Consider the following 23,090-nt stretch of genomic DNA (forward strand, 5'->3'; position numbering starts at 1 on the left):
GTTTTTTTTTTTCGCACAGGTTTTCGATTCATCAAAGGTGAGCGACTAATCCGACTCGTGCGTAGAGGCATGCGCACTGGTCAAGCGTTGTTCCTCTTGGGAATCAAACCTGGTATGTTCTTGAAAGGAGCTCTTTGCCACTGAAGCCCAAACAACTTGGTTATCGCTTCTTTAGGTAGTTGTTCAAAGAAGATTGAGTCATTTGAAATGAATGTAATTATCTCAATGATTTGTAAAAATAAAGAGCTTCATTTGATTAAAATCTCTTGGTGGTGGTTGAAGGCTCCTAAGCCGCATACTCTCTTTTATTTTAATCTATGGTGGAGTAATCGGTCGATTTGTTTGTGTTCTTTTTTCTCCTTTGTTTTTGACACTTCTTTAATTGTTATGTGACACTGATTGAATTTTTTTTAAGCATACCTTAGTTCTTATTTGGATCTCTTCATCGTTTAATATAATTGAAACAATATTAAAAGAAAGTCTCATGATTAATATAGCATTAGTTAAGTAACCATTGGGAATAAAATAAGGTTAGGAGTACGTCTCTTACTACCCCACTAATCCTCAATCATGCCCCCACCATATGCACACCCTCTTTCCTTTGCTTCTACAATCCCACACGAATCATGGCCTTTATTTATCATTGGATTCTTCTATAAATATAACAACAAAAGGAACCAAAGAATTTATGCACTGGATGATATAAAGTGTAAAAAGCTTTAGAAAAAAGCTTTAAAAAAGGTAGTAATCACAAATCATCAGTGCTTGAAATTAATCAATAAATGTATTAGGAACAATTATTGATATCAATGGGTCGTAAAAAGTTTGATGGTGCTTGGGAATGCATAAATGGAGGGTTACACTTGCAGTGCTGTGGGAACCTGTCACCTGAGTCACACTATCCGTCGATGACGACATATCCTAAAGGAACGTCGTCATCGATGGAAGAAGGCTCAGAGCTGGCCATAACTGTTGTTTTCTGCGTTATGGGAATGACATGTGCTGCCTGTGCTGGATCTGTTGAGAAAGCCATCAAACGTTTACCTGGTATTCGAGAGGCTGTTGTTGATGTCTTGAATGATAAAGCTCAGGTTCTATATCTTCCCACCATTGTTAACGTGAGTATATGTTCAATCTCAACATTTTATTTATATTTTTGTTGCTTTGATTTGTATGTTCCTTTATATTTTTATTATAATGTTTCTTGGCTCTTAGGAATAAGAAAATCGAATTGAAATTTTATGTGTCTACTTCTTTCTCTAGGAGATTACTTATGGTAAAAAATTGTGAATACTTTACAGAAAACAACTTAGAGAATAATGTTTGTACTTTGCATATGTAATTATAGCAAAATCAAATGATATGCACATCAGCGCGTATATATTCTTTAATTTTTAATTTTTTTTTGAGGAAATATTCTTTAAATTCTCTACTTTCACTTCTTTTTTTTTATGAGAAATCTACAATTTCAAATATTATTCAAAGTATTTTTAGAGTATTATCCAATTATATATACACACACTTGCATCTGATCAGTTAAGGAAGCTGAAGAAGAGGGCATGTATATATGCATTCAAGAAAATAACATTCTTTCTTTATAATTTTTTTATTTAGATTGTCGGCTGAAAGTTCTAAAGAGAAGATGTGTTTAATTCTACGTGATCTTTAAATACATACACTCCATTCGTTCCCTTTTTAAGTATTGTTTTTCTTACCAAAATTGTTTCATTTTAATTGTTTTTATTTTTAAAGAATGTTTCATTTTAATTGTTATTTTCAAAGTTCAAAATTAATATATTGACAAAAACCTAAATAAACTAATCTATATTCACAATTGATTTGTCAAAATTATTATTAAGCTGTCAAAAAATAATACATTCTTAAGTATTTTTCTTCTTCTTAGTCTTAACTAAGTTAAAGATAGAGAAATAATTGTCATTGGATTAATAATTAGATTAGAATACTAATTTTGACGTGAGTATATGTTCAATCTCAACATTTTAATTTGTATGTTCCTTTATATTTATTATAATGTTTCTTGGCTCTTAGGAATAAGAAAACCGAATTGAAATTTTATGTGTCTAGTTCTTTCTCTAAGAGATTACTTATGGTAAAAAATTGTGAATACTTTACAGAAAACAACTTAGAAAATAATGATTGTAATTAGCAAATGATATGCATATCATTATCAACACGTATATATTCTTCTTTAAATTCTCTACTTTCACATTTTTGTTTGTGAGAAATCTACTTTCACATATTATTCAAATTATTTTATATAGAGTATTATCCAATTATATATACACACACTACCAAAAATTAAAATTATGTATAATATATCTTGCATCTGATTAGTTAAGGAAGCTGAAGAGGAGGGCATGTTATATATGCATTCAAGAAAATGACATTCTTTCTTTTAATTATTTTTTAGATTGTAGGCTGAAAGTTCTGAAGAGATGATTTATTTAAGTCTACGTTATCTTTAAATACACTCCATCCGTTCCCTTTTTAAGTATTGTTTTTCTTACCAAAACTGTTTCATTTTAATTGTTATGTTCAAAGTTCAAATTAATAAACCTAAAATATACGAAATACTATTTTTTTAGAAGGAACCTAAAAAAAAAAAACTATATTAATTAACAATTCAAAATTATTCTTAAGCTTTGTCAGAAAAGAAAATATTCTTAAGTATTTTTCTTCTTCTTAGTCTAAAGATAGAGAAATAAGTGTCATTAGATAATAATTAGACTGTGATGTTAATTTTATCAAAAATAACAAATTTTATTGATTTTTTTTCTTTTTTGGTTACACAAATTTTATTGATTTTCTCAATATGTGCAAATTTTATCCTTTTTATTAATTGAAAAATCTATTAATAAAAAGCAGAGATAAGTACAAGAGGTACTAAATCTTACAATATTCTCAAAAGAGAATCAACACGTCGACCAACAAAAAAAAAAAACAAATTACCTCAAAATATAATCTAGAGGAAACTTGAGCAATACACACTTATTTCCCATGAACCATTCCCATGATAACTTTTTTTGGAATCCACCACCTCTTCTACTTTGAGATCCTTTGAGTTGAAAATTTGATCGTTTTTTGCCTTTCAAATAAGCCACAACATCGTATGCCAAATCAAAAGAATTCCTCTTAAAGCATTGCCTTTTCCCACCAAGGATGTAGAGGTGAGGAGCAAGGTAAAAAGATCCCCCGACACCACCGAAATTACTCCTAAACACTTGAAGAAGTCTGACAAAAAATTATTCTCACAAAAAATCGAACCTGGATTCCAAAACAATTCATCCTAACTATTCGTTTAGGTAACTTATTAGTCACTTGAGTCTAATCACTTGACTGATTAACATGTGCAAATTTGCACATCTTAGAAAGGTAAAGTGTTAAACAAAATAGAAAAGTGAAAAGACGCTCGTCTGAACGCTAGTGCCTATAATTGGCATATTTATATTTTTTAGTAGATAACGGTCATATATATTGACCATTGCATACCATAACAACGCATATATTTTGTACACAGGAAGAGAGCATACGTGAGGCCATTGAAGATGCTGGATTTGAGGCCAAATCCATGGAAGATGATAGTTCCAACAACACTTCGTTTCAAATATGTAGAGTACACATAGGTGGCATGACTTGTACTTCTTGCTCCTCCAATGTGCAATCAGCTCTTCAATCCCTTCGTGGGGTGCAAATAGCACAAGTGGCCTTAGCAACTGAAGAAGCAGAAATTCGTTACGATCCAAAGATTATAACCTACACTCAACTAATGGAAACTATATCAAACACAGGTTTTAATCCCATATTAATAAGCAAAGGGGAACACATAAGCAAAATTGAACTTAAAATTGATGGCATAAAAAATGAACAATCAATGTATATCATTGAACAATCTCTTAGGACACTCCAAGGTGTTGAAACCATAGAAACATATTTAGACATTAATAAAATTGTCTTAACTTATAAACCTTATATGACTGGTCCAAGAACCTTCATTGAACTCATTGAATCTTCAGGATCAGGGTGTTTTAGAGCCACAATATTTCCAAATGATGGTGGAAGAAAAGCACATAAACAAGAGGAAATTAATAGATACTTTAAATTATTAATTTGGAGTTTGGTTTTTACTGTTCCTGTTTTTTTAACATCTATGGTTCTTATGTATATACCTGGGGTTAAAGATGTTTTAGAGGTTAAAATTGTCAATATGTTGAATATTGGATTGCTCATAAGGTGGGAATTTTCGACACCGGTACAGTTTGTCATAGGAAGAAGATTTTATGTTGGAGCCTATAAAGCTTTGAGCAAAGGTTATGCAAACATGGATTTGTTGATAGCATTGGGAACAAATGCAGCTTATTTCTATTCTGTTTATGTTGTTGGAAGAGCTACATTTTCTTCCCATTTTGAAGGAAGTGATTTTTTCGAAACAAGTTCTATGCTTATTTCTTTTATTCTATTTGGCAAGTATTTGGAAGTGTTGGCTAAAGGGAAAACATCGCAGGCTATTGCGAAACTCATGGATTTAACACCTGATACAGCAACCTTACTAACTCTTGATGATGATAAGGGAAATGTTATAGGTGAAAGAGAAATTGATAGCAGGTTGATACAGAAGAATGATGTGATCAAAGTTGTGCCGGGCGCGAAAGTAGCATCAGATGGTTTTGTTGTTTGGGGACAAAGTCATGTAAATGAGAGTATGATAACTGGTGAAGCAAAGCCTGTTGCTAAGATGAAGGGTGATATGGTGATTGGTGGTACTGTGAATGAGAATGGTGTTTTGCATGTTAAGGTGACAAGGGTTGGATCAGAAACTGCACTTTCACAGATTGTTAGACTTGTTGAGTCTGCTCAGATGGCTAAAGCACCTGTCCAGAAATATGCTGACCAGATTTCCAAATACTTTGTTCCAATAGTAAGTCTAAATTACTATTGCTAACTAACTTTTTTTCCTCCAATATGATTTTGATCTTTTAATTTTAATTATTTAAATTAATTTTGGAGGCAAAATCATTTTTACTCGAGAACCTTCAAACATGTTAAAATCAATTCTACAACTTGAGTCAATTTTGTCTCCTTCGAAAGAGGAACCAAATATACACTGTGTACATGTTTGGACTCATTTTGAGGTTAGCAGAATCACGTTGAACTACGGTGATTTTTGCAAAAACTAGACTATAGAGCTTCAACGAAATCACGGAGTCAACATGATTTTGTCAAATTCATCGTGATTTCAAACATGCATTAAGTGTTTAACCATTTAAGTCAAATAATAGAATTGTATTTCACATGTACTTACTAGTGCCTGTTTTTGCAGGTGATTGTGTTATCTCTTTCAACATGGATATCATGGTTTGTAGCTGGAAAATTGCATTCATACCCAAAATCATGGATACCATCCTCCATGAATAGTTTTGAGCTTGCACTTCAGTTTGGAATTTCAGTCATGGTCATAGCTTGTCCTTGTGCTCTAGGCCTAGCCACTCCTACAGCGGTCATGGTTGGTACCGGAGTTGGTGCAACTCAAGGTGTGTTGATCAAAGGTGGCCAAGCATTAGAAAGTGCACACAAGGTGAGTGAATAACATTGGCAATTGCATGCATCCATTGTTCTCTCAACTTGCCATTTCAACATTAGGAAACTCACTTGTTACTTACAATTTTGCAGGTGAATTGCATTGTGTTTGATAAGACAGGAACTCTCACTATTGGGAAGCCAGTGGTTGTAACTACAAAACTCTTCAATAACATGTCAGTTAAAGATTTCTATGAACTTGTTGCTGCAGCAGAGGTAAGGCTACATTAATATTTCAAGTACTACATTAATGGTTTATTCATAGCTGTAGCATTACTCAATAATGTTGATTGTTATATCTACATGATTAGGTGAATAGTGAACATCCAATAGCAAAGTCCATTGTTGATCATGCCAAAAATATCACACAAGATGAACAAAATCATTCATCATGGCCAGAAGCAAAAGAATTTGTATCTATTGCAGGACATGGAGTGAAGGCAGTTGTTCAAAACAAGGAAATAATGGTTGGAAATAAAAAACTGATGTTAGATCATAACATAGCTATTTCAGTGGAAGCTGAAGAAATACTAGCAGAAGCTGAAAACATGGCTCAAACAGGAATTTTGGTATCATTGGTTGGGGAAATTGTTGGAGTTTTGGCTGTGTCTGATCCACTGAAACCTGATGCAAAAGAAGTTATTTCTATTCTTAAATCAATGAAAATAAAGAGCATAATGGTGACAGGTGATAATTGGGGAACTGCAAATTCTATTGCTAGACAAGCTGGTATTGAAACTGTCATGGCTGAGGCTCAACCTGAGACTAAAGCTACTAAAGTAAAGGAATTGCAGGTACACACAAAATTATGGTCCCCATTTCCCAAATTATTGCTTCACTCCTTTAGGGTTTCCTCTCATTGTTTCCCTCCTTTTTGGTTTAAATATGAGTTTAGTAACTGCCGTTAGTGTAGGTTTTAATCCCCGTAAGTTTTTTTTGTTTGGATTCAGTCCTGCAAATTCAATAACGGTTATTTTTAGTCTCTAACGTCAGCTTATTGGGCCACGTTACGTGATTTTATTGGGTCACGTATGACGTCAGAGACTAAAAACAACCGTGTTTGAATTTGTAAAGATTGAATCTAAACACAATATTTAGTGGGACTAACCAAAGTAATTGGACTTAAATAGTCAATAAGCCCCTCTAGGACTAATCATTCAGGAAAACTCGAATTCGATTTTTGCTGGCAATAATTCTTAGTCAGACTTTACTTATCCGAGTTCAAAAAAATTTGCAATAATTTCAAGAACTAACATCATATTTAAACCTTCATTTTTCATTCAATTTTTAGATTTTATTTTTTATTAAAATTGAATAAAATTTACTTAGAGACTACACTTAAAAAAAATTAAATTTTGTAGGGACCATAAATATATTAACCCTATATAATATTTAGACAATCTTGTGATAGTTATTTGACATACTTGGTGGCAGAATTCTGGATACACTGTAGGAATGGTAGGAGATGGTATCAATGACTCACCAGCACTAGTAGCAGCTGATGTTGGAATGGCAATTGGTGCTGGAACAGACATTGCTATTGAAGCAGCTGACATTGTTCTTATGAAGAGTAACTTAGAGGATATAATAATTGCCATTGACCTTGCAAAGAAAACTTTCTCACGTATACGTCTAAATTACATTTGGGCTTTAGGTTATAATATTCTAGCCATTCCTATTGCTGCTGGCATACTTTTTCCTTCAACTAGATTTAGGTTACCACCTTGGATTGCTGGAGCTGCAATGGCTGCTTCTTCTATCAGTGTTGTTTGCTCTTCTCTCTTGTTGAAGAAATACAAGAAACCAACCAAGCTGAATAACTTGGAGATTAATGGTATTCAGATTGAATAATCAACTTGTCAATTGTAAATTTGTAACTATAATAACTAGTCTTGTTTGTTGGGTGCAACATTTTGTTATGTTGCAATTGTAATTTGAATGTAAATTAAAAAGTATGTAGTAGTTTTTTTTAATAAAAAGAAAAAGTAATTAGCTTTAGTAAAACAAGATGTTTAATTACATTGGTCTTTTTATGATACAACATGACTTAATATGTACAAAATTATTAAGGAACATTGATTTTGAATGCGAAGGATACTGGATTTTTTGTTTAAGAATAGATGTTTATAGCATTTCTTATAGTAAGTTGTTCGATACATGTTCGAATATCAATGTAAATATAAAAACTTGCTAGAGATGTGGTCATTAGTGCTGAAACATGAACTAATTCATTTGTTTGTCTATAGTAAACTCAGTAGAAGAATTTTTTAAATGGGAGAAGAAAAAACGACTACACTTGCTATTAATGTCTCCAAATTCAGCAATGTCGTTCTTATTACTATTAAAAAGATCAACCACTTTTTTTGCTTAGTGTAAAGTCAACTGATCTCAGACGCAAGTCAAGAACCCAAGTGATTGCATGTAGAGGCCAAGGCTTCCCTTATATCTGTTGTATATATGAAATTATTTCAAAAGTTATTATTATTATTATTTTTATAATTATTATTATTATGATTAGCTATTAAAGAGAAGGAAAAGAAACGTGATTGTACTGTTGAATTTTTACTCCTATTTTATCTCAAGGTAAGTTACCATGTTGACCACAATTTCTCACATTTAAATTAAATTTGTTTAACAGTCAAAAATTTTTGTTACCTATTTACTAGCTACTGAGATATTACTAAGAATCTTCCCATCATTTTAGCAACTGCTTTTGGTCAATCTCCACTTACCTAAATAATAGCACCCAATTGCATTTGAGTGAAACAAAAACGTGCTTAAGGTTTTCTCAATATGGTACTATATAAATAAAACAACTTTTACTTAAGATACACGACTACAAACCATTTTCTTAAAAGCTACTTCTTTCAGTGTTACAGAATACTAAGAGCCTGAGTCATTAAGTCTGTGTATTTTTTTCGTGTTCTGATAGCCTCGGTATGATTATCGCCGAGATGAACCTGTTGTACTCTGGGGGAGTTGCGCAATTCTGCGGATAATTCCTTAGTTCAGTGACATAGTCACGCCTCAGGTTTTATGTTTTATTTTCTTGTTTTGCAGGTTGTGATCCTTCAGTCATCCGCATACAACAATATCTATACTACATATAGGCGAAATCCAAACTGTTTTGGAGGGAACAAATTGGTCATCTACATCGCGAATGCAAATATCAATCCCAATTTGATTTTGATGTGAAGCAATGTTGCATTTGTAGCACCCCGATGTTGCTTTCATCCAATTTGTATCAACTATAATATGAGGGATAGGTGAAGTTATATCATAATCATAGAAAGTATACAATCAACCAATAGTAATCATTAAATGAATAGTTAACAAAGTCTAATCTCATCACAACTTTCACTCGTGTATGCAACCCGTTTATTAAATTGTTTCAACAAACAAACTCTTTTTAAACTTATTCTGCCAAACTAATAGAATAGTCTAAGTGGTTCCGTAATTTATTTTTGATGAAAGCGGAAATACGGATTTTGAAATCATCTTTTATCATACGTTTGCGTTAATATCCAAGCTTTTTATTATTTTATAAAATTGTGTATCAAACTTCCTGGCAGTAGCACCAAAGTTAGCGCGTAACCATATACACCACAAAATCCATAAGTTGATTAATTATTTTAAACTTTCTGGCATCCGTGCTTTCCTGGTATCGCAAGTCATGTTAATTAATTAACGGGTCATTTCAATTTGTATCCTAAGATCCAAAAATAAAAACAATTTTTTTTTTTAGAACAAATTTTAAAGTATCATTAACTTTATAAAAATGCGACATCTCTTTAGAAATGAATGAAGTATCATTAAAGTATATGTTAGCATATTCCTTGTTAATAACTTATATAGTACGTCAATTATCACGCGGTGCGGTAGTTTTCCTCACATTATTATGCTGAGAAATACTCCATTAATTTTAAAATGAATGAGAGAATAATTATTTTGCCTAATTATTGATGCCTTTTAATTTTAACTATCATAATTTAAGGGTTAAATATGGTTATAATCCCTACAAAATTACAAGTTTTCAAGTTTAATTTACATTAGATTTTAATGATACTTTAAGTCCTTTATAATATTGTAGTTGTAAGAACCTTGTTTTAAAAATCATTTTTTACAAAAAAACAGATACTTTTTTTTAGTCTTCTAAAATAGTCTTTATAAAATATAATTATAGACTAAAAATAAATAATTTCTTTTCAGAACTAAACTTGAAAACTTATAATTTTGCAATGACTAACAACATATTCAACCCTAAATTTACATTAGATGTCGTATTTTGGTTTTGGCGGCAAAAGAAAGAGTAATATTTGGGAGTTGTGTACATAGAAGGTAAAATTGAAAAGAAAATAATATTGTATCGAAAATAATCAGTCATATTCATTTTAAAATAACTTTTCTGTTAGGGAGAATATAGATATATCTTTTTATAAGGTATAAAGATAAGGAAAATGCTAATAAGTGTCGTTGTAAGTTGGAACATTGTTTAAACATCTAAAAATAATACATTTTATATTGAAAATTGTATATTTATGACTTTTACGTATGTTTAACTTATGTTTTTAAAACAAAATTTCTATTTGTGGGTTCTTTGAACAATGCATTCTTGTTAGCAAGCTCCTAAAAATAATATTAAAACCTAATTTTTTTTATCGTGAGCTTAAACCTAATTTTTTTTATCGTGAGCTTAACTCAGTTGGTAAGAACAATGCATAATATATGCAAGATTTAGGTTCAAATCTCAGCCACAAAAAAAAAACCTAATTCTTTTTTTCCCTAAAAAATTAAGATTAACAAAGATGATAATATCCATTGAGCAAAACCACCTCCAACACGCGTAGTTTTCCTCTGATAAGCGTAATGATAACGTTAACCACAAAGGAAGCTGATAAGAAATTCAGTGGCAGTGGCAATTCACAACGAAACTTCGTAAACCTCTCTATATAAGATACACTATATACCCACTCTGATGGTTGCTATTGTCCATCTGTTGTCGAAAACTTGTCAATTGTCATCGAACGTTGTATCAATCAAACATGATTCTGTGGTATATTGGAAAACCTAGGCCTAAGTAACCCTGGCCAAATGGATTTTGGCCATATGACATGTCTGCCAATGAGTTAATAAGACTCGGAAACATTCTAAGGGTAGGCCTAAGCCTAATAGAAGGTCAGCAACTAACGTCGTACATAAACTCAAAATGAGCGTATGAAACTGCATATCATCCGCGTTGCACGAATCCAACTTGTCAGACGAAGGCGTTAGATGATGAGGCAACGAATGGATATCAACATTGTCGAGTGTGGAATGCCGAAAGCTATGACTACTAACAATTCAGTTATGGTATTGGAAGTTCCAACACTTTGCATATTAAACATGTTTTTTTATTAGTTTTTGAGTTATTAGAAGGTTCACTTAGAAGGTTTCTTAAACTTCTTATAGGCATGCAGCAAACTTATAATAACTGTCGAAAACAATACTCCCTCCGTCTCGGAATAACTGACCCATTTTTTAAAAAAAAGTGTCCCAAAATAACTGACCTATTTCAATTTTCAATACAACTTTCATCATTCCCAATACAATATAACACTAAATAATACTACTTTTATCATTTCCAATACAATATATTCCACTTTCCCCTTTATTTATACACTTTTCTTAATCTGTGTGAAAAACCAAAGTAGGTCAATTATACCGGGACGGAGGTAGTATTTAAAATACATGTAGGTTACTTTAAACTTGTTTCACTAGGTGTGCGTTTACAAATATATTTTTATCAACAAAATTCAAAGCACAAATAAATCTATAATCATTGTGACCGAGGGAGTCTGAACAAGTTAATTATAGGCATACTAATGCGTTTAAAGGTTTATTTTGAAAAATGTTGCTCAATTGGATTCAGGTTTTGTGGTCGAAATTGTTTAAAAACGGTTTAAAGTTAACTGCTAATGAAGTAAAAGATTTGAAGTGAAAATGGCAATTAAATTAAAAGAGTGTGAAAGTAAAAAGCTTTAAGTTAAAAGTCTGAACTATAAATAGCGTGAAAATTATAAGTGTTTGAAATGACTTGAAATATAAAGTGCGGAAAAAAATGAGTTTGAACTATGTTTTGAAGATAAATTTGTTGAACTCGTATTTATAGAAGAAAAAAAACCAATCAGCTGCCACTTTAGTCATAGACCGCAATTTATGGCAGTTATTTGTTGAGCTATTCTTAACAAATCGTGTCTTGTGCGTCGACACACACTCCAAATTTCGTGATTAATCAGTTGATGTTCCGCCTAATTGAAGTCTTGATACAATATTAGGTCACTATGTCATACACTTATATTATTATTTTCTGCAGAGTTAGCAATTCAAAATTCTTTGGGCCAAATGCAGCAAAGTCCAATATAAAAAAATGGTCCAACAAGAGAAAAGCCTAATTTCCACAATAACCCAAATTTTATCATCTTCCTCATCTGCTCAAACAACAGCCGCCGCCACTGTTCCAGACCTAATTTCTTCTACCAAGTTTCTCACTCTCCACTCTTTGTTCCTGTTCTTCTCACTCAGTCCTCAACTCATGGTGATTCATTTTATGGCTATTTTGTAGTCTAAACCTTTTTTTCAACCAATCAGCGGTAACCATGCTTTGGTACTCTTGGTTCGCCGGTTTGTGCGTACCAATACGCCGAAGTACCCGAATTCGGTACTCACGTACCAATTCGCAATTCTCCCTTGATTACACGAATTATGTGACTATGAATCTGATATCTGGAATTAAAATTTCAAATTGATGAAGATGCAGTTAATAGATTGGTACTTTGCTGAGGAAAATAGATTGGAAGGGAAAAGAAGTCTGTCCTATATCCTGGTTGGCCTGATTCAAAAGACGCCATTAGGAATTTTCAATTCCAGATATCATGTTATAAAATTTTTGCGACTTCAGAGGTTAAAAAGTAAAACATAGTTCATAATCATATCATGCCTCAAAAAACCGTTCATATCATTATAATCAGTTGAAAAAAAAATAACAATTCATATATTCCCAACCTCACAAATATATTGTCCAAAAGATTGCACATGATTGGCAACTCAGAATTAATTGTTTTGCTGAACTATTTTTCATCAAATTCACATAAAAAAATTGCACATGATTGGACCATTTCAAGCAATATTACGATATGTTACTTGTTAGTTGGGTGACATTGTCTTATAAACTTTTGATTTTAATTAAATACATGTGGAAATTACTCTTTAATTGGCCTTGCGAATTATGGTTAAAGATAGTATACTCTTCTATGAATAGTTTTGAGCTTGCACTTCAGTTTGGAATTTAAGTCATGGTCATAGCTTGTCCTTGTGCTCTTGGCCTAGCCACTCCTACAGCGGTCATGGTTGGTACCGGAGTTGGTGCAACTCAAGGTGTGTTGATCAAAGGTGGCCAAGCATTAGAAAGTGCACACAAGGTGAGTGAATAGCATTGACAGTTGCATGTATCCATTGTTCTCTCAACTTGCCATTTCAACTGTAGAAAAGTCATTTGTTACTTACAATTTTGCAGGTGAATAGCAGTGTGTTTGATAAGACAGGAACTCTCACTATTGGGAAGCCAGTGGTTGTAACTACAAAACTCTTCAATAACATGTCAGTTAAAGATTTCTATGAACTTATTGCTGCAGCAGAGGTAAGGCTACATTAATATTTCAAGTACTACATTAATGGTTTATTCATAGCTGTAGCATTACTCAATAATGTTGATTGTTATATCTACATGATTAGGTGAATAGTGAACATCCAATAGCAAAGTCCATTGTTGATCATGCCAAAAATATCACACAAGATGAACAAAATCATTCATCATGGCCAGAAGCAAAAGAATTTGTGTCTATTGCAGGACATGGAGTGATGGCAGTTGTTCAAAACAAGGAAATAATGGTTGGAAATAAAAAACTGATGTTAGATCATAACATAGCTATTTCATTGGAAGCTGAAGAAATACTAGCAGAAGCTGAAAACATGGCTCAAACAGGGATTTTAGTATCATTGGATGGAGAAATTGTCGGAGTTTTGGCTGTGTCTGATCCACTGAAACCTGATGCAAAAGAAGTTATTTCTGTTCTTAAATCAATGAAAATAAAGAGCATAATGGTGACAGGTGATAATTGGGGAACTGCAAATTCTATAGCTAGACAAGCTGGTATTGAAACTGTCATGGCTGAGGCTCAACCTGAGACTAAAGCTACTAAAGTAAAGGAATTACAGGTATATACAAAATTATGGTCCCCAATTCCCAAATTATTGCTTCACTCCTTTAGGGTTTGCTCTCATGGTTTTAAGACTTTGTTCACTATAGGACATTTATTCAATTTTGGCTTAAATATGAGTTTAGTCAATGCAGTTATAGTGTATTGGTTTTAATCCTTGTAAAATTTTTTGTTGAGATTCAATCCCAACAAATACAATAAAGGTTGTTTTTAGTCTTTAACGTCAACTTATTGGACCACGTGACGTGATTTTATTGGGTCACGTATGACGTCAGAGACTAAAAGCAACCGCGTTTAATTTGTAAGGATTGAATCTAAACAAAATAATTAGAGGGATTAACCAAGTAATTGAACTTAAGTGATTAATGAATTACCTCTAAGATGGTCCGTACAGAAGAATCCGAATTCAATTCTTGATGAGAACAATTTTTCGTCAGACTTTAATGCCCCCTTCTCCTAAAAAACGGAGTGTTAACACAAAAGAAAATATTTCGAGGGACTAAAACCAAAACACAATCATTGCAAGAACTAAAAACATATTACTTTCATTTTTTATTCAATTTTTAGATTTTATATTTATTAAAATTGAACAATATTTACTTAGAGACTACACTTAAAAAAATTAAATTTTATAAGGACCAAAAATATATTCAACCCTATATAATATTTAGACAATCTTGTAATAGTTATTTGACATATATACTTGGTGGCAGAATTCTGGATACACTGTAGGAATGGTAGGAGATGGTATCAATGACTCACCAGCACTAGTAGCAGCTGATGTTGGAATGGCAATTGGTGCTGGCACAGACATTGCTATTGAAGCAGCTGACATTGTTCTCATGAAGAGTAACTTAGAGGATATAATAATTGCCATTGACCTTGCAAAGAAAACTTTCTCACGTATACGTTTAAATTACATTTGGGCTTTAGGTTATAATATTCTAGCCATTCCTATTGCTGCTGGCATACTTTTTCCTTCTACTAGATTTAGGTTACCACCTTGGATTGCTGGAGCTGCAATGGCTGCTTCTTCTATCAGTGTTGTTTGCTCTTCCCTCTTGTTGAAGAAATACAAGAAACCAACCAAGCTTAACAACTTGGAGATGAATGGTATTCAGATTGAATAATCAACTTGTCAATTGTAAATTTGTAACTATAGTTACTAGTCTTGTTTGTTGGGAGCAGCATCATTTTGCTATGTTGCAATTGTAATTTCAATGTAAAAAAAAAAAAAACTAATCAGCTTTAGTAAAACAAGATTTTAATTACATTCGTTTTTTATGATACAACATGACTTAATATGTACAAAATATATTAAGGAACATTGATTTTGAATGCGAAGAATACTGGATTTTTTTTGTTTAAGAATAGATGTTTATAGCATTTCTTATAGTAAGTTGTTTGATACATGTTCGGATATCAATGTAAATATGAAAACTTGCTAGAGATGTGGTCATTAACATGAACTATTTCATTTGTTTGTCTATAGTAAACTCAGTAGAAGAATTTTTCAAATGGGAGAAGAAAAAACGACTACACTTGCTATTAATGTCTCCATATTCAGCAATGCCGTTCTTATTACTATTAAAAAGATCAACCACTTTTTTTCTTAGTGTAAAGTCCACTGATCTCAATTTGATTTTGATGTGAAGAAAACTACACGGCAATGTTGCATTTGTAGCACCCCGATGTTGCTTTCATCCGATTTGTATCAACTATAATGAGGGATAGGTGAAGTTATATCATAATCATAGAAAGTATACAATCAATCAATATAATTTTTTTTTTAAGAAGCTAAATTAGTCCACTTAAATTGACACTGGAGAGAATCGGACCTGAGACTTTGAGGAGGAGCACACTCCCAGATCTCAAATAAATACCACGAGGACAACCCAAGTGCAGTGGCGGATCTTGGTGGGAGCCCATGGTAGCCATGGCTCCACCCAGATATTTAATAAATACTATATTATGCATTATATTGCAATGGTTTCGCCTGGGTCGTGGTGGAAATGCAATGTCATTTGTGTCATTTGTAAGTTGAGGCCATGAGTTTTGAGTCTTCCTGGCTCCATTTTCTATTTTTATAATGCATTTTTATTTTTATTCAAAAAAAGTGCTTGCAGGGATTCGAAAACACTTATATATATATATATATATATATATATATATATATATATATATATATATATATATATATATATATATATATATATATATATATATGGGGTTTGCTAGAACACACCCACTAGTTTTTATGTGAGAGTGTTTTAGCAAGCTACACCTTAAGGTGTATTTAACTACTTTTTAGTTATAACTTGTTAAAACACACCTTCTAAAAAATAAGTGGGTGTATCCTAGCAAATGCCTATAGTAGTTGCTAACATACACCCACTTATTTTTTAGAAGGTGTGTTTTAGCAACATTCACCTTAAGGTGTATTTAACAACTTTTTAGTTATATTTTTGCTAAAACACACCTTAATAAAATCTAGTGGGTGTATCCTAGCAAACCCCATATATATATATATATATATATATATATATATATATATATATATATATACTAGTATCTCCACCCGTGCAACGCACGGGCGAACAAAGATCTTTTGCTATGTTAACAAATTATTACGCTGAATGTATCACTAAAATACAAACATATAATGCATTTGTTAGACAAATCAGATTATGTCATCATCAAAATAAAGATGTTATCATTTGACATATAGTTCAATTTAATTTAAAGCAATTACATAACTCTGACCAATAATGATTAATGACTACATAGGTTATAAGTGACACAAAAAAAAGTAGTTGGCAAGATGGTTGAAAGGATAAACTAAATACCTATAGCCCCCCATGTTTGAAGAATATAAAATTTTGGACTTAAATCAAATACTTATAGCCTCCCATATTTAGAGAAATATAAAATTTCGAACTACCATCAAATACTTATAGCCCCCCATGTATAGGAAATATTGATTTGTTTGAGGTTAGCATTGAAATATATGTTTAGAGAATATTCAATATGATTTGTGTCAGAGAGAGAGAGAGAGAGAGAGAGAGAGAGAGAGAGAGAGAGAGAGAGAGAGAGAGAGAGAGAGAGAGAGAGAGAGAGAGAGAGAGAGAGAGAGATTGAAACTGTGAATATTTGAATTTTGAGTTTGAATTGTGGGTGAAGTTTGTCCTGTAGTTTAATTGAATTTTGAACTAAAGTAAGTGACACAAAAAGTAGTCGACAGTTGTAAGCGCAATTAATCCAACAAAAAAAAAATCCTTCTTGAAGATAGATGCATCATCACTTTATAGCTCCAAAGTAATCTACAAATTAAACAAAGGTTTTTGCGTGTGATTAATGTATATTGGATAAATAGTAACATAAACTAAATACCTTTTTTTTTTAAAGGATAAACTAAATACCAATAGCCCCCCATGTTTGAAGAATATGAAATTTTGGACTTAAATCTTATAGCCTCCCATATTTAAAGAAATATAAAATTTCGAACTACCATACTTATAACCCCAATGTATAGGAAATATTGATTTGTTTGAGGTTAGCATTGAAATATATGTTTAGAGAATATTCAATATGATTTGTGTCATATACAGAGAGAGAAGAAGAAGAACGAAAGAGTGAGAGATTGAAAGTGTGAATATCTGAATTTTAAGTTTGAATTGTGGGTGAAGTTTATCCTGTAATTTAATTGAATTTTGAACTAAAAACATGTTTATAACTACTAATGGACTAAAAAATAAGGAGTAGGAGCAATCCCTCATAAGTGCAACGAACGGGGAACAATCTCTTCGATATATTTATTATTTGCTACTGTTACGACACAAACTTACAATATGCCATAGTAGTAATAACATATTTATTGTCAATGTGTTAAAATCATAAATATTGCACAACGAAACTTTCAGATATATCCATTGCATTCCTAAAATAAAAAAAAAAAGAGAATTGATATTTGTACAACCATTTTTTAACAACTTTTTCTCTCATACTCATATTATAAGTTTACTTTCTCTCTCTATTGTTTAAATTTCTGTGCCAATACACACTTTTCTTTATAAAAATGTGGTTGTCAATGCAATGCTATTCACATAAATTGATGTTCAAATAACACTACTCCAAAAAAAAAAAAGATATATCCATTACAAAATGGCACTCAATTGAAAAGAGGTGTAGCAACACCTCACTATCAATGATAACTTTGACATCTACAACATAAATTAAAAAAAAAAAATACAACTTTGGACTTAATCTAATACCTATAGCCCTCCATGTTGAACTTAAATCAAATATATAGTCTCCCGTGTTTGAGAAATATTTCATGAAAAATATTCCAAATTCTAATAATTGTCTTTAAAAAATAGAAAAACCTAAATCTCTATTATGCCTAAATAACTACTTATTTGCAGAAGTCGAGTTATCACGTCAGTGCTCCATGAACCTATGAAATGAAACATGTTGCACTTCCACTCCTAGTTCCTGCAATTACAATCAACTTTTTAATCGGTAAAAAAATGTAATTGCAATCATATACCATATTTGAGTTTTTGTGATGAACTTAGTGGTAATAGCATTGCACCCAATTAAACCTAGTCTTCATTGCTATAAGTCACTTTCACCAACATCACTAACCAAAATGCTTCAAAACAATTACCAATTTCTGATATAACTTGTTTGTTTCTTTCGAATTTTTAGATAAGTGTCTTTAGTAAGCCTTTTATATGTATGCTATGCACCAATTTGAGAGAATAAACATAGTGCTAAAAATTTAATATATATTTATGAACTCAACAGTGCATAGCATAAATTTCAAACTCAATACGATATTGGGTGGTTCTAAAATATGCCAAATTTCACATATAGGTGAAGAAAATGCATTTGAATAAAGAAACAAAAAAACAAAGTAAAAGTTGTTTAAAATAATACTATTTGATTATTGAATTTTATTGCAAGTGTTGATTATAGATTTTTGCAAAACTCAAATAATCAAAACCACAAATTCAAAAGAAGATCAACTACACAAATTCAAGTGAAAATCTATATAACAATAAAAAAAAACCAACTTTTTAGATCTATTATATCACTCAATATATTAAAAAAAAAAAAAAACTAAAACTAAAAAGGGAAGGTAAAGAAAAACTGAAAACACCAATAAGTGAAGCCTCCAGCAAGTAACATAGTACCAAGCTTAGCCCCAATCTCTTGGGAAGAAACTATAAAGCCAATATGCAAGGATTCTTCATTAACACTTCAGTCAAAGAAGAAAGTCCAAACATAAAAAACTCAAGGAATAGTGCAATGGGGACTTAATGATATTCAAGGGAACTTAGAAGATTCAATTGTATAACTAACTATATAACAACATCCCATCAACATTGACTGCCTCTAATATTAACAAAACTAATATATGCATATATTTGTGGTTATAATGTGATCAAATCATAGAACTTAAAAGTTCATCAACATTGACTACCTCTAATATTAACAAAACTAATATATGCATAGATATTTTTTATTATAATGTCATCAAATCATAAAACTTTAAAGTTCATGTTATAAGAAATGAACAATAGGAAAAAAGCTATATGTTAGTGAAGGGACATCAAAGAAATTAGTTAGTGAAGGGACATCAAAAAGCTGTATGTTACTCAGCTCTGTCTAAAAGGTACCAATCAATGGTCTCATGCATCATAAAGGAATGGAAATGTGCGAAAACTCAGCATTATTTGGATTGGAAATGTGCATAAACTCAACATTATTTGAAATTATAGAAATGGAGTTGTCACAACAACAAAAAAAAACTTCCATGCAAATGCTATTAATATTGAGATTTCAAAACTAATTGCTACTTCATATTCATCCCTACTCCCTTTCTCCCAAAAAAAAAAAAAAATCATCCCTACTCCCTAAAATGAAGCTAAAAGACTACTTCAATTTTTTCCTTTACTATTCAGTCTTTGATATGGAGAAAAGGAAAGATATATAATTATAAGCCTCATTATTAAATCAGTTTCGCAAAAACACTTTGATCCTATGGCTTATACCAACAAAAGAAACCTTTTAATCATCTCAAGAAATAGCATACCAAATTCTTTCTCCTCTCCTCAAAAGTAAAAACTATTAGGAAAACAGAAGCAATCATTTTTTATATAGTTCTAAATTAACAAAATACCCAGAATTGTTTGTTTAAATAATTCAAGACTTCAACAAAATCAAATAAACACTTAAAAAGGATGTTGGCTTCTGACATACTCTTAAAAATTTCAACCCAATACAGATAATGAAACCTGGAACCTTACGAATAAAAAAACCAGCCATTCAAATATATCAAATATTCATAAGAGATATAACAGGACAAGGTGAAACCTTCCTTCAAAAAAAGGACAGAGTGAAACCTGGAACTGTTGAGATGTGAGATTCTGAAAATTGCATCCACATTTGTCTTCTGCAAAAATCAAAACACAAATTGTTCAATATCAATACTAAAACTAACAATATCATTCATTTTCTTATTGAGACGTATTCTCAAACACTTTGAGTGCTCAATTTCATAACAAAAAAAATCAAATTCAGAACCATGTAAAAATAAAACAAATTCAATAAAATAATTTTTTTTTGACTTCATTAAATCACAACAACTCAAACAAAAACCATTTCTTTAACAAAAGCCATAAAAATAAAAAAATAAATGAAGAAACTATAAGTACTAATTTTGAAGGAATAGTTGCAGTAGCCTAAATAATGCGTGATGGTAGTAACAATTGTTTTTTAATAAACTAAAGAAATAAAATACTAACTCAAATAATAACATCAAAAGATGAGGTTAAAAAACTTAATAACATGAACAAAAGAAACATAAACATGTGGCCAAATTCATGAAGAAGTTGGACATATTTAACTTATATTTTCTCTACAAATTCATACAAACATAAAGATAAATAAAATATAACAATGTAAATCTGAGTTCTTAATTCTCTTGGCCTTATAAATAGAATAACTACCAAACTAATGACCAAAAATTAGCAAATTACTTCTCAAAGTCTTGTATGTATTAAGCATGAAAGCTAATTGCCTTCATTGTTGAGTTACTCTTGTGTAGGACATGATAAGAAAAATTAAAATGCAAATTCAGACACATTCAAAAAAAAAAAAAACAGACTCATCATCAACATACTTTGAACCATTATCAAACTTCTCTCCAATTTTTGAATTTAACTTTCATTTTCGAATCAGTGTTCTTCACCTGCACCTGGTAACAACAAAAGGAATTATAAATGTCCCATTAAAAACAATCAATGTCCTATTAAAATCAATCAATGTTTCCCATTACCTCTCATAGATACCCTCAAATATACATTGTCTGAAAAAATAAAAATAAATTTGCAAAATAAAGAAGAATCAACAGAGACAATTGAGTTTGTTAATATTCTAATTTTAATAGTTAAACATCACCTAAAATGAGATGGAAATACTCAAATCATTAGCGCTATCAAATGGAATTAGAAAGGACAAAATAAATCAAAAACAACACCAATTGTTCGTAACCTAATCATGTGTGTCTAATGATTCAAAAAATTTACCAAATTATTCCTTTTATACTATAATTATATTAATTAATTTCTATTGCAACAACTTAAATAGGAGAGCCTCTCAAAAAAAAACTTAAATAGGAGGGAAAATTATTAATCGAATTCAACTCTTTACCTCATGTCCAAGAGTAACCAATTTCGTTAAATCAAATACCTTATATGCAGATATTTTTGTTGAATCTGCATTTATGAAAAAGAATGGTTACTAAAAAAATCAGCCTGAGAAAAATGAAAAATTCATGATTCAAAGGAAATAAAACCCATATGAGATAACAAATTAAAAAATACAGAGATAAACATTCAAGACATATTATTGAGGATTAAAGACTGAAATTCATGGCTTTAGCCACAACATCATTCTTTCAAAGCTTCAGATTAAAACAAAATACAAAAATAAGTCATGATAATAAACCACAAATACCTTCTGAAATCTTTGTATATATATTATAGAAGTGTATCCTGCAAAAGAAAAATGGAATTCCTACAACTTTAATCTTGTTGAATTGAACCAAACTTCAACAGAATCACAATACCCAATCACAACAATCAACAAATTTCAAATTGCACATAAGACCAATCATACCAAAATAAATCGGAAAATTAGAAAATAAAACTTACACCAACCGATTCAAAGTCTGACTTGAGAGGGAGATAGAGAGTTGTGGAGGAGGCCGAGCTAGCGATGTTGGTGTTGTTGAGTCGGAAACGAAGGGAGATCGAGATCCGGCTGCAGAAAATGTGGTTTCTAGCCGCAACGGTGAGAGAAAACAGAAAGGGACAGAGAAGAGTGATATGAAACTGGAGAGAGAGTGAGAGTTTGAATTGGTGGTTTGAATTTGAATTTCAAATTTTGATGAAAGAAGGTAGAAGAAAAATGATTCCATGGAGGGATGTTGAGGTTTACGTGAGACAGTGTGTGTGAGGAACTAAGAGTGCTGAGTTTGTGTGTGAAAGAGAAAAAAGTGAGGAAAAAAAGAAAGAAATTTGGAATGGATGAGAGAAAAGATATAAAAGTGATGTTTATTGGGATGAGAGAAAAAGTGTGAGGGAAATAAAGATTCGAAAAATTTTGAAATTTGAATTTTGAATTGAAGAGGGAAAATGTGTGATAATGATATTTTATTGTTTGTATTGGGTGAGCTTAAAGTGGCAAAAATAAAATTATTTTTTAATGGTGATGTGACATTAAGTGGCTTAGAATTTTGACACATTGGATTGATGCAAATTTTTTTGCTATTTGTTGTTCCCCATTTGTATATTATTAAGATTAAGATTAAGATTTGTATATTATTAAGATTAAGATTAAGATAAGATTAAGATTAAGATTTGTATATTATTAAGATATATATATATACACACACACATATGTATGTGTGTGTGTTATGAATATTTGGCTCCCCCTATAAAATTAGTCAAGATCCGCCACTGCCCAAGTGGGTTGTATACAATCTACCAATAGTAATCATTGAATGAATATTTAACAAAGTCCTTTGATTTAGAATTTTGCCAAACTAATAAAATCGTCTAAGGGGGATGTATTGGATTAGGATTCTAAGGGATTTTAAAATATTTTTTAATTATGAAAAAGTCTTGTGATATTCAATCAAGACTATTTGCAATTTAAAAAAAGTCCTGTGAT

The 23,090-nt window shown here is 31.3% G+C and overlaps 2 protein-coding genes across 14 annotated transcripts; one reads left to right on the forward strand and one right to left on the reverse strand.

The window, feature by feature from the left end:
- Positions 1-688: 688 nt before the first annotated feature.
- On the forward strand, positions 689-15,107 carry LOC146900957 (putative copper-transporting ATPase HMA5). 2 transcript variants are annotated; one of them, XM_085733771.1, is made up of 6 exons: positions 689-1,118; positions 3,539-4,936; positions 5,339-5,593; positions 5,689-5,811; positions 5,907-6,389; positions 14,564-15,107. In XM_085733771.1, the coding sequence occupies exons 1-6, from the start codon at positions 810-812 to the stop codon at positions 14,978-14,980; spliced, it is 2,985 nt and encodes a 994-aa protein (XP_085589897.1). In that variant the 5' UTR covers positions 689-809; the 3' UTR covers positions 14,981-15,107. The 2 variants fall into 2 exon arrangements, with proteins under 2 accessions (XP_085589897.1, XP_085589896.1); XM_085733770.1 differs by lacking the exon at positions 14,564-15,107 and adding an exon at positions 7,030-7,599.
- Positions 15,108-17,948: 2,841 nt separating this feature from the next.
- LOC146900958 (uncharacterized) lies at positions 17,949-22,415 on the reverse strand. 12 transcript variants are annotated; one of them, XR_015021972.1, is made up of 7 exons: positions 22,070-22,415; positions 21,873-21,910; positions 21,567-21,631; positions 21,037-21,111; positions 20,258-20,307; positions 19,012-19,110; positions 17,949-18,341 (listed from the first exon to the last, which is right to left on the reverse strand). XR_015021972.1 is itself a non-coding variant. In XM_085733777.1 (6 exons), the coding sequence occupies exons 1-6, from the start codon at positions 22,333-22,335 to the stop codon at positions 18,335-18,337; spliced, it is 522 nt and encodes a 173-aa protein (XP_085589903.1). In that variant the 5' UTR covers positions 22,336-22,415; the 3' UTR covers positions 17,949-18,334. The 12 variants fall into 12 exon arrangements, 4 of the variants coding, with proteins under 4 accessions (XP_085589903.1, XP_085589902.1, XP_085589901.1 ...); XR_015021975.1 differs by having other exon boundaries at positions 19,012-20,307; positions 22,076-22,415; XR_015021978.1 differs by lacking the exon at positions 21,873-21,910 and having other exon boundaries at positions 21,606-21,631.
- Positions 22,416-23,090: the final 675 nt, after the last annotated feature.

Source organism: Medicago sativa, chromosome 8 (assembly GCF_051527215.1).
Source record: "Medicago sativa cultivar Bolivia chromosome 8, Bolivia_mono, whole genome shotgun sequence".
In the NCBI taxonomy this organism is placed as follows: Eukaryota; Viridiplantae; Streptophyta; class Magnoliopsida; order Fabales; family Fabaceae; genus Medicago; species Medicago sativa.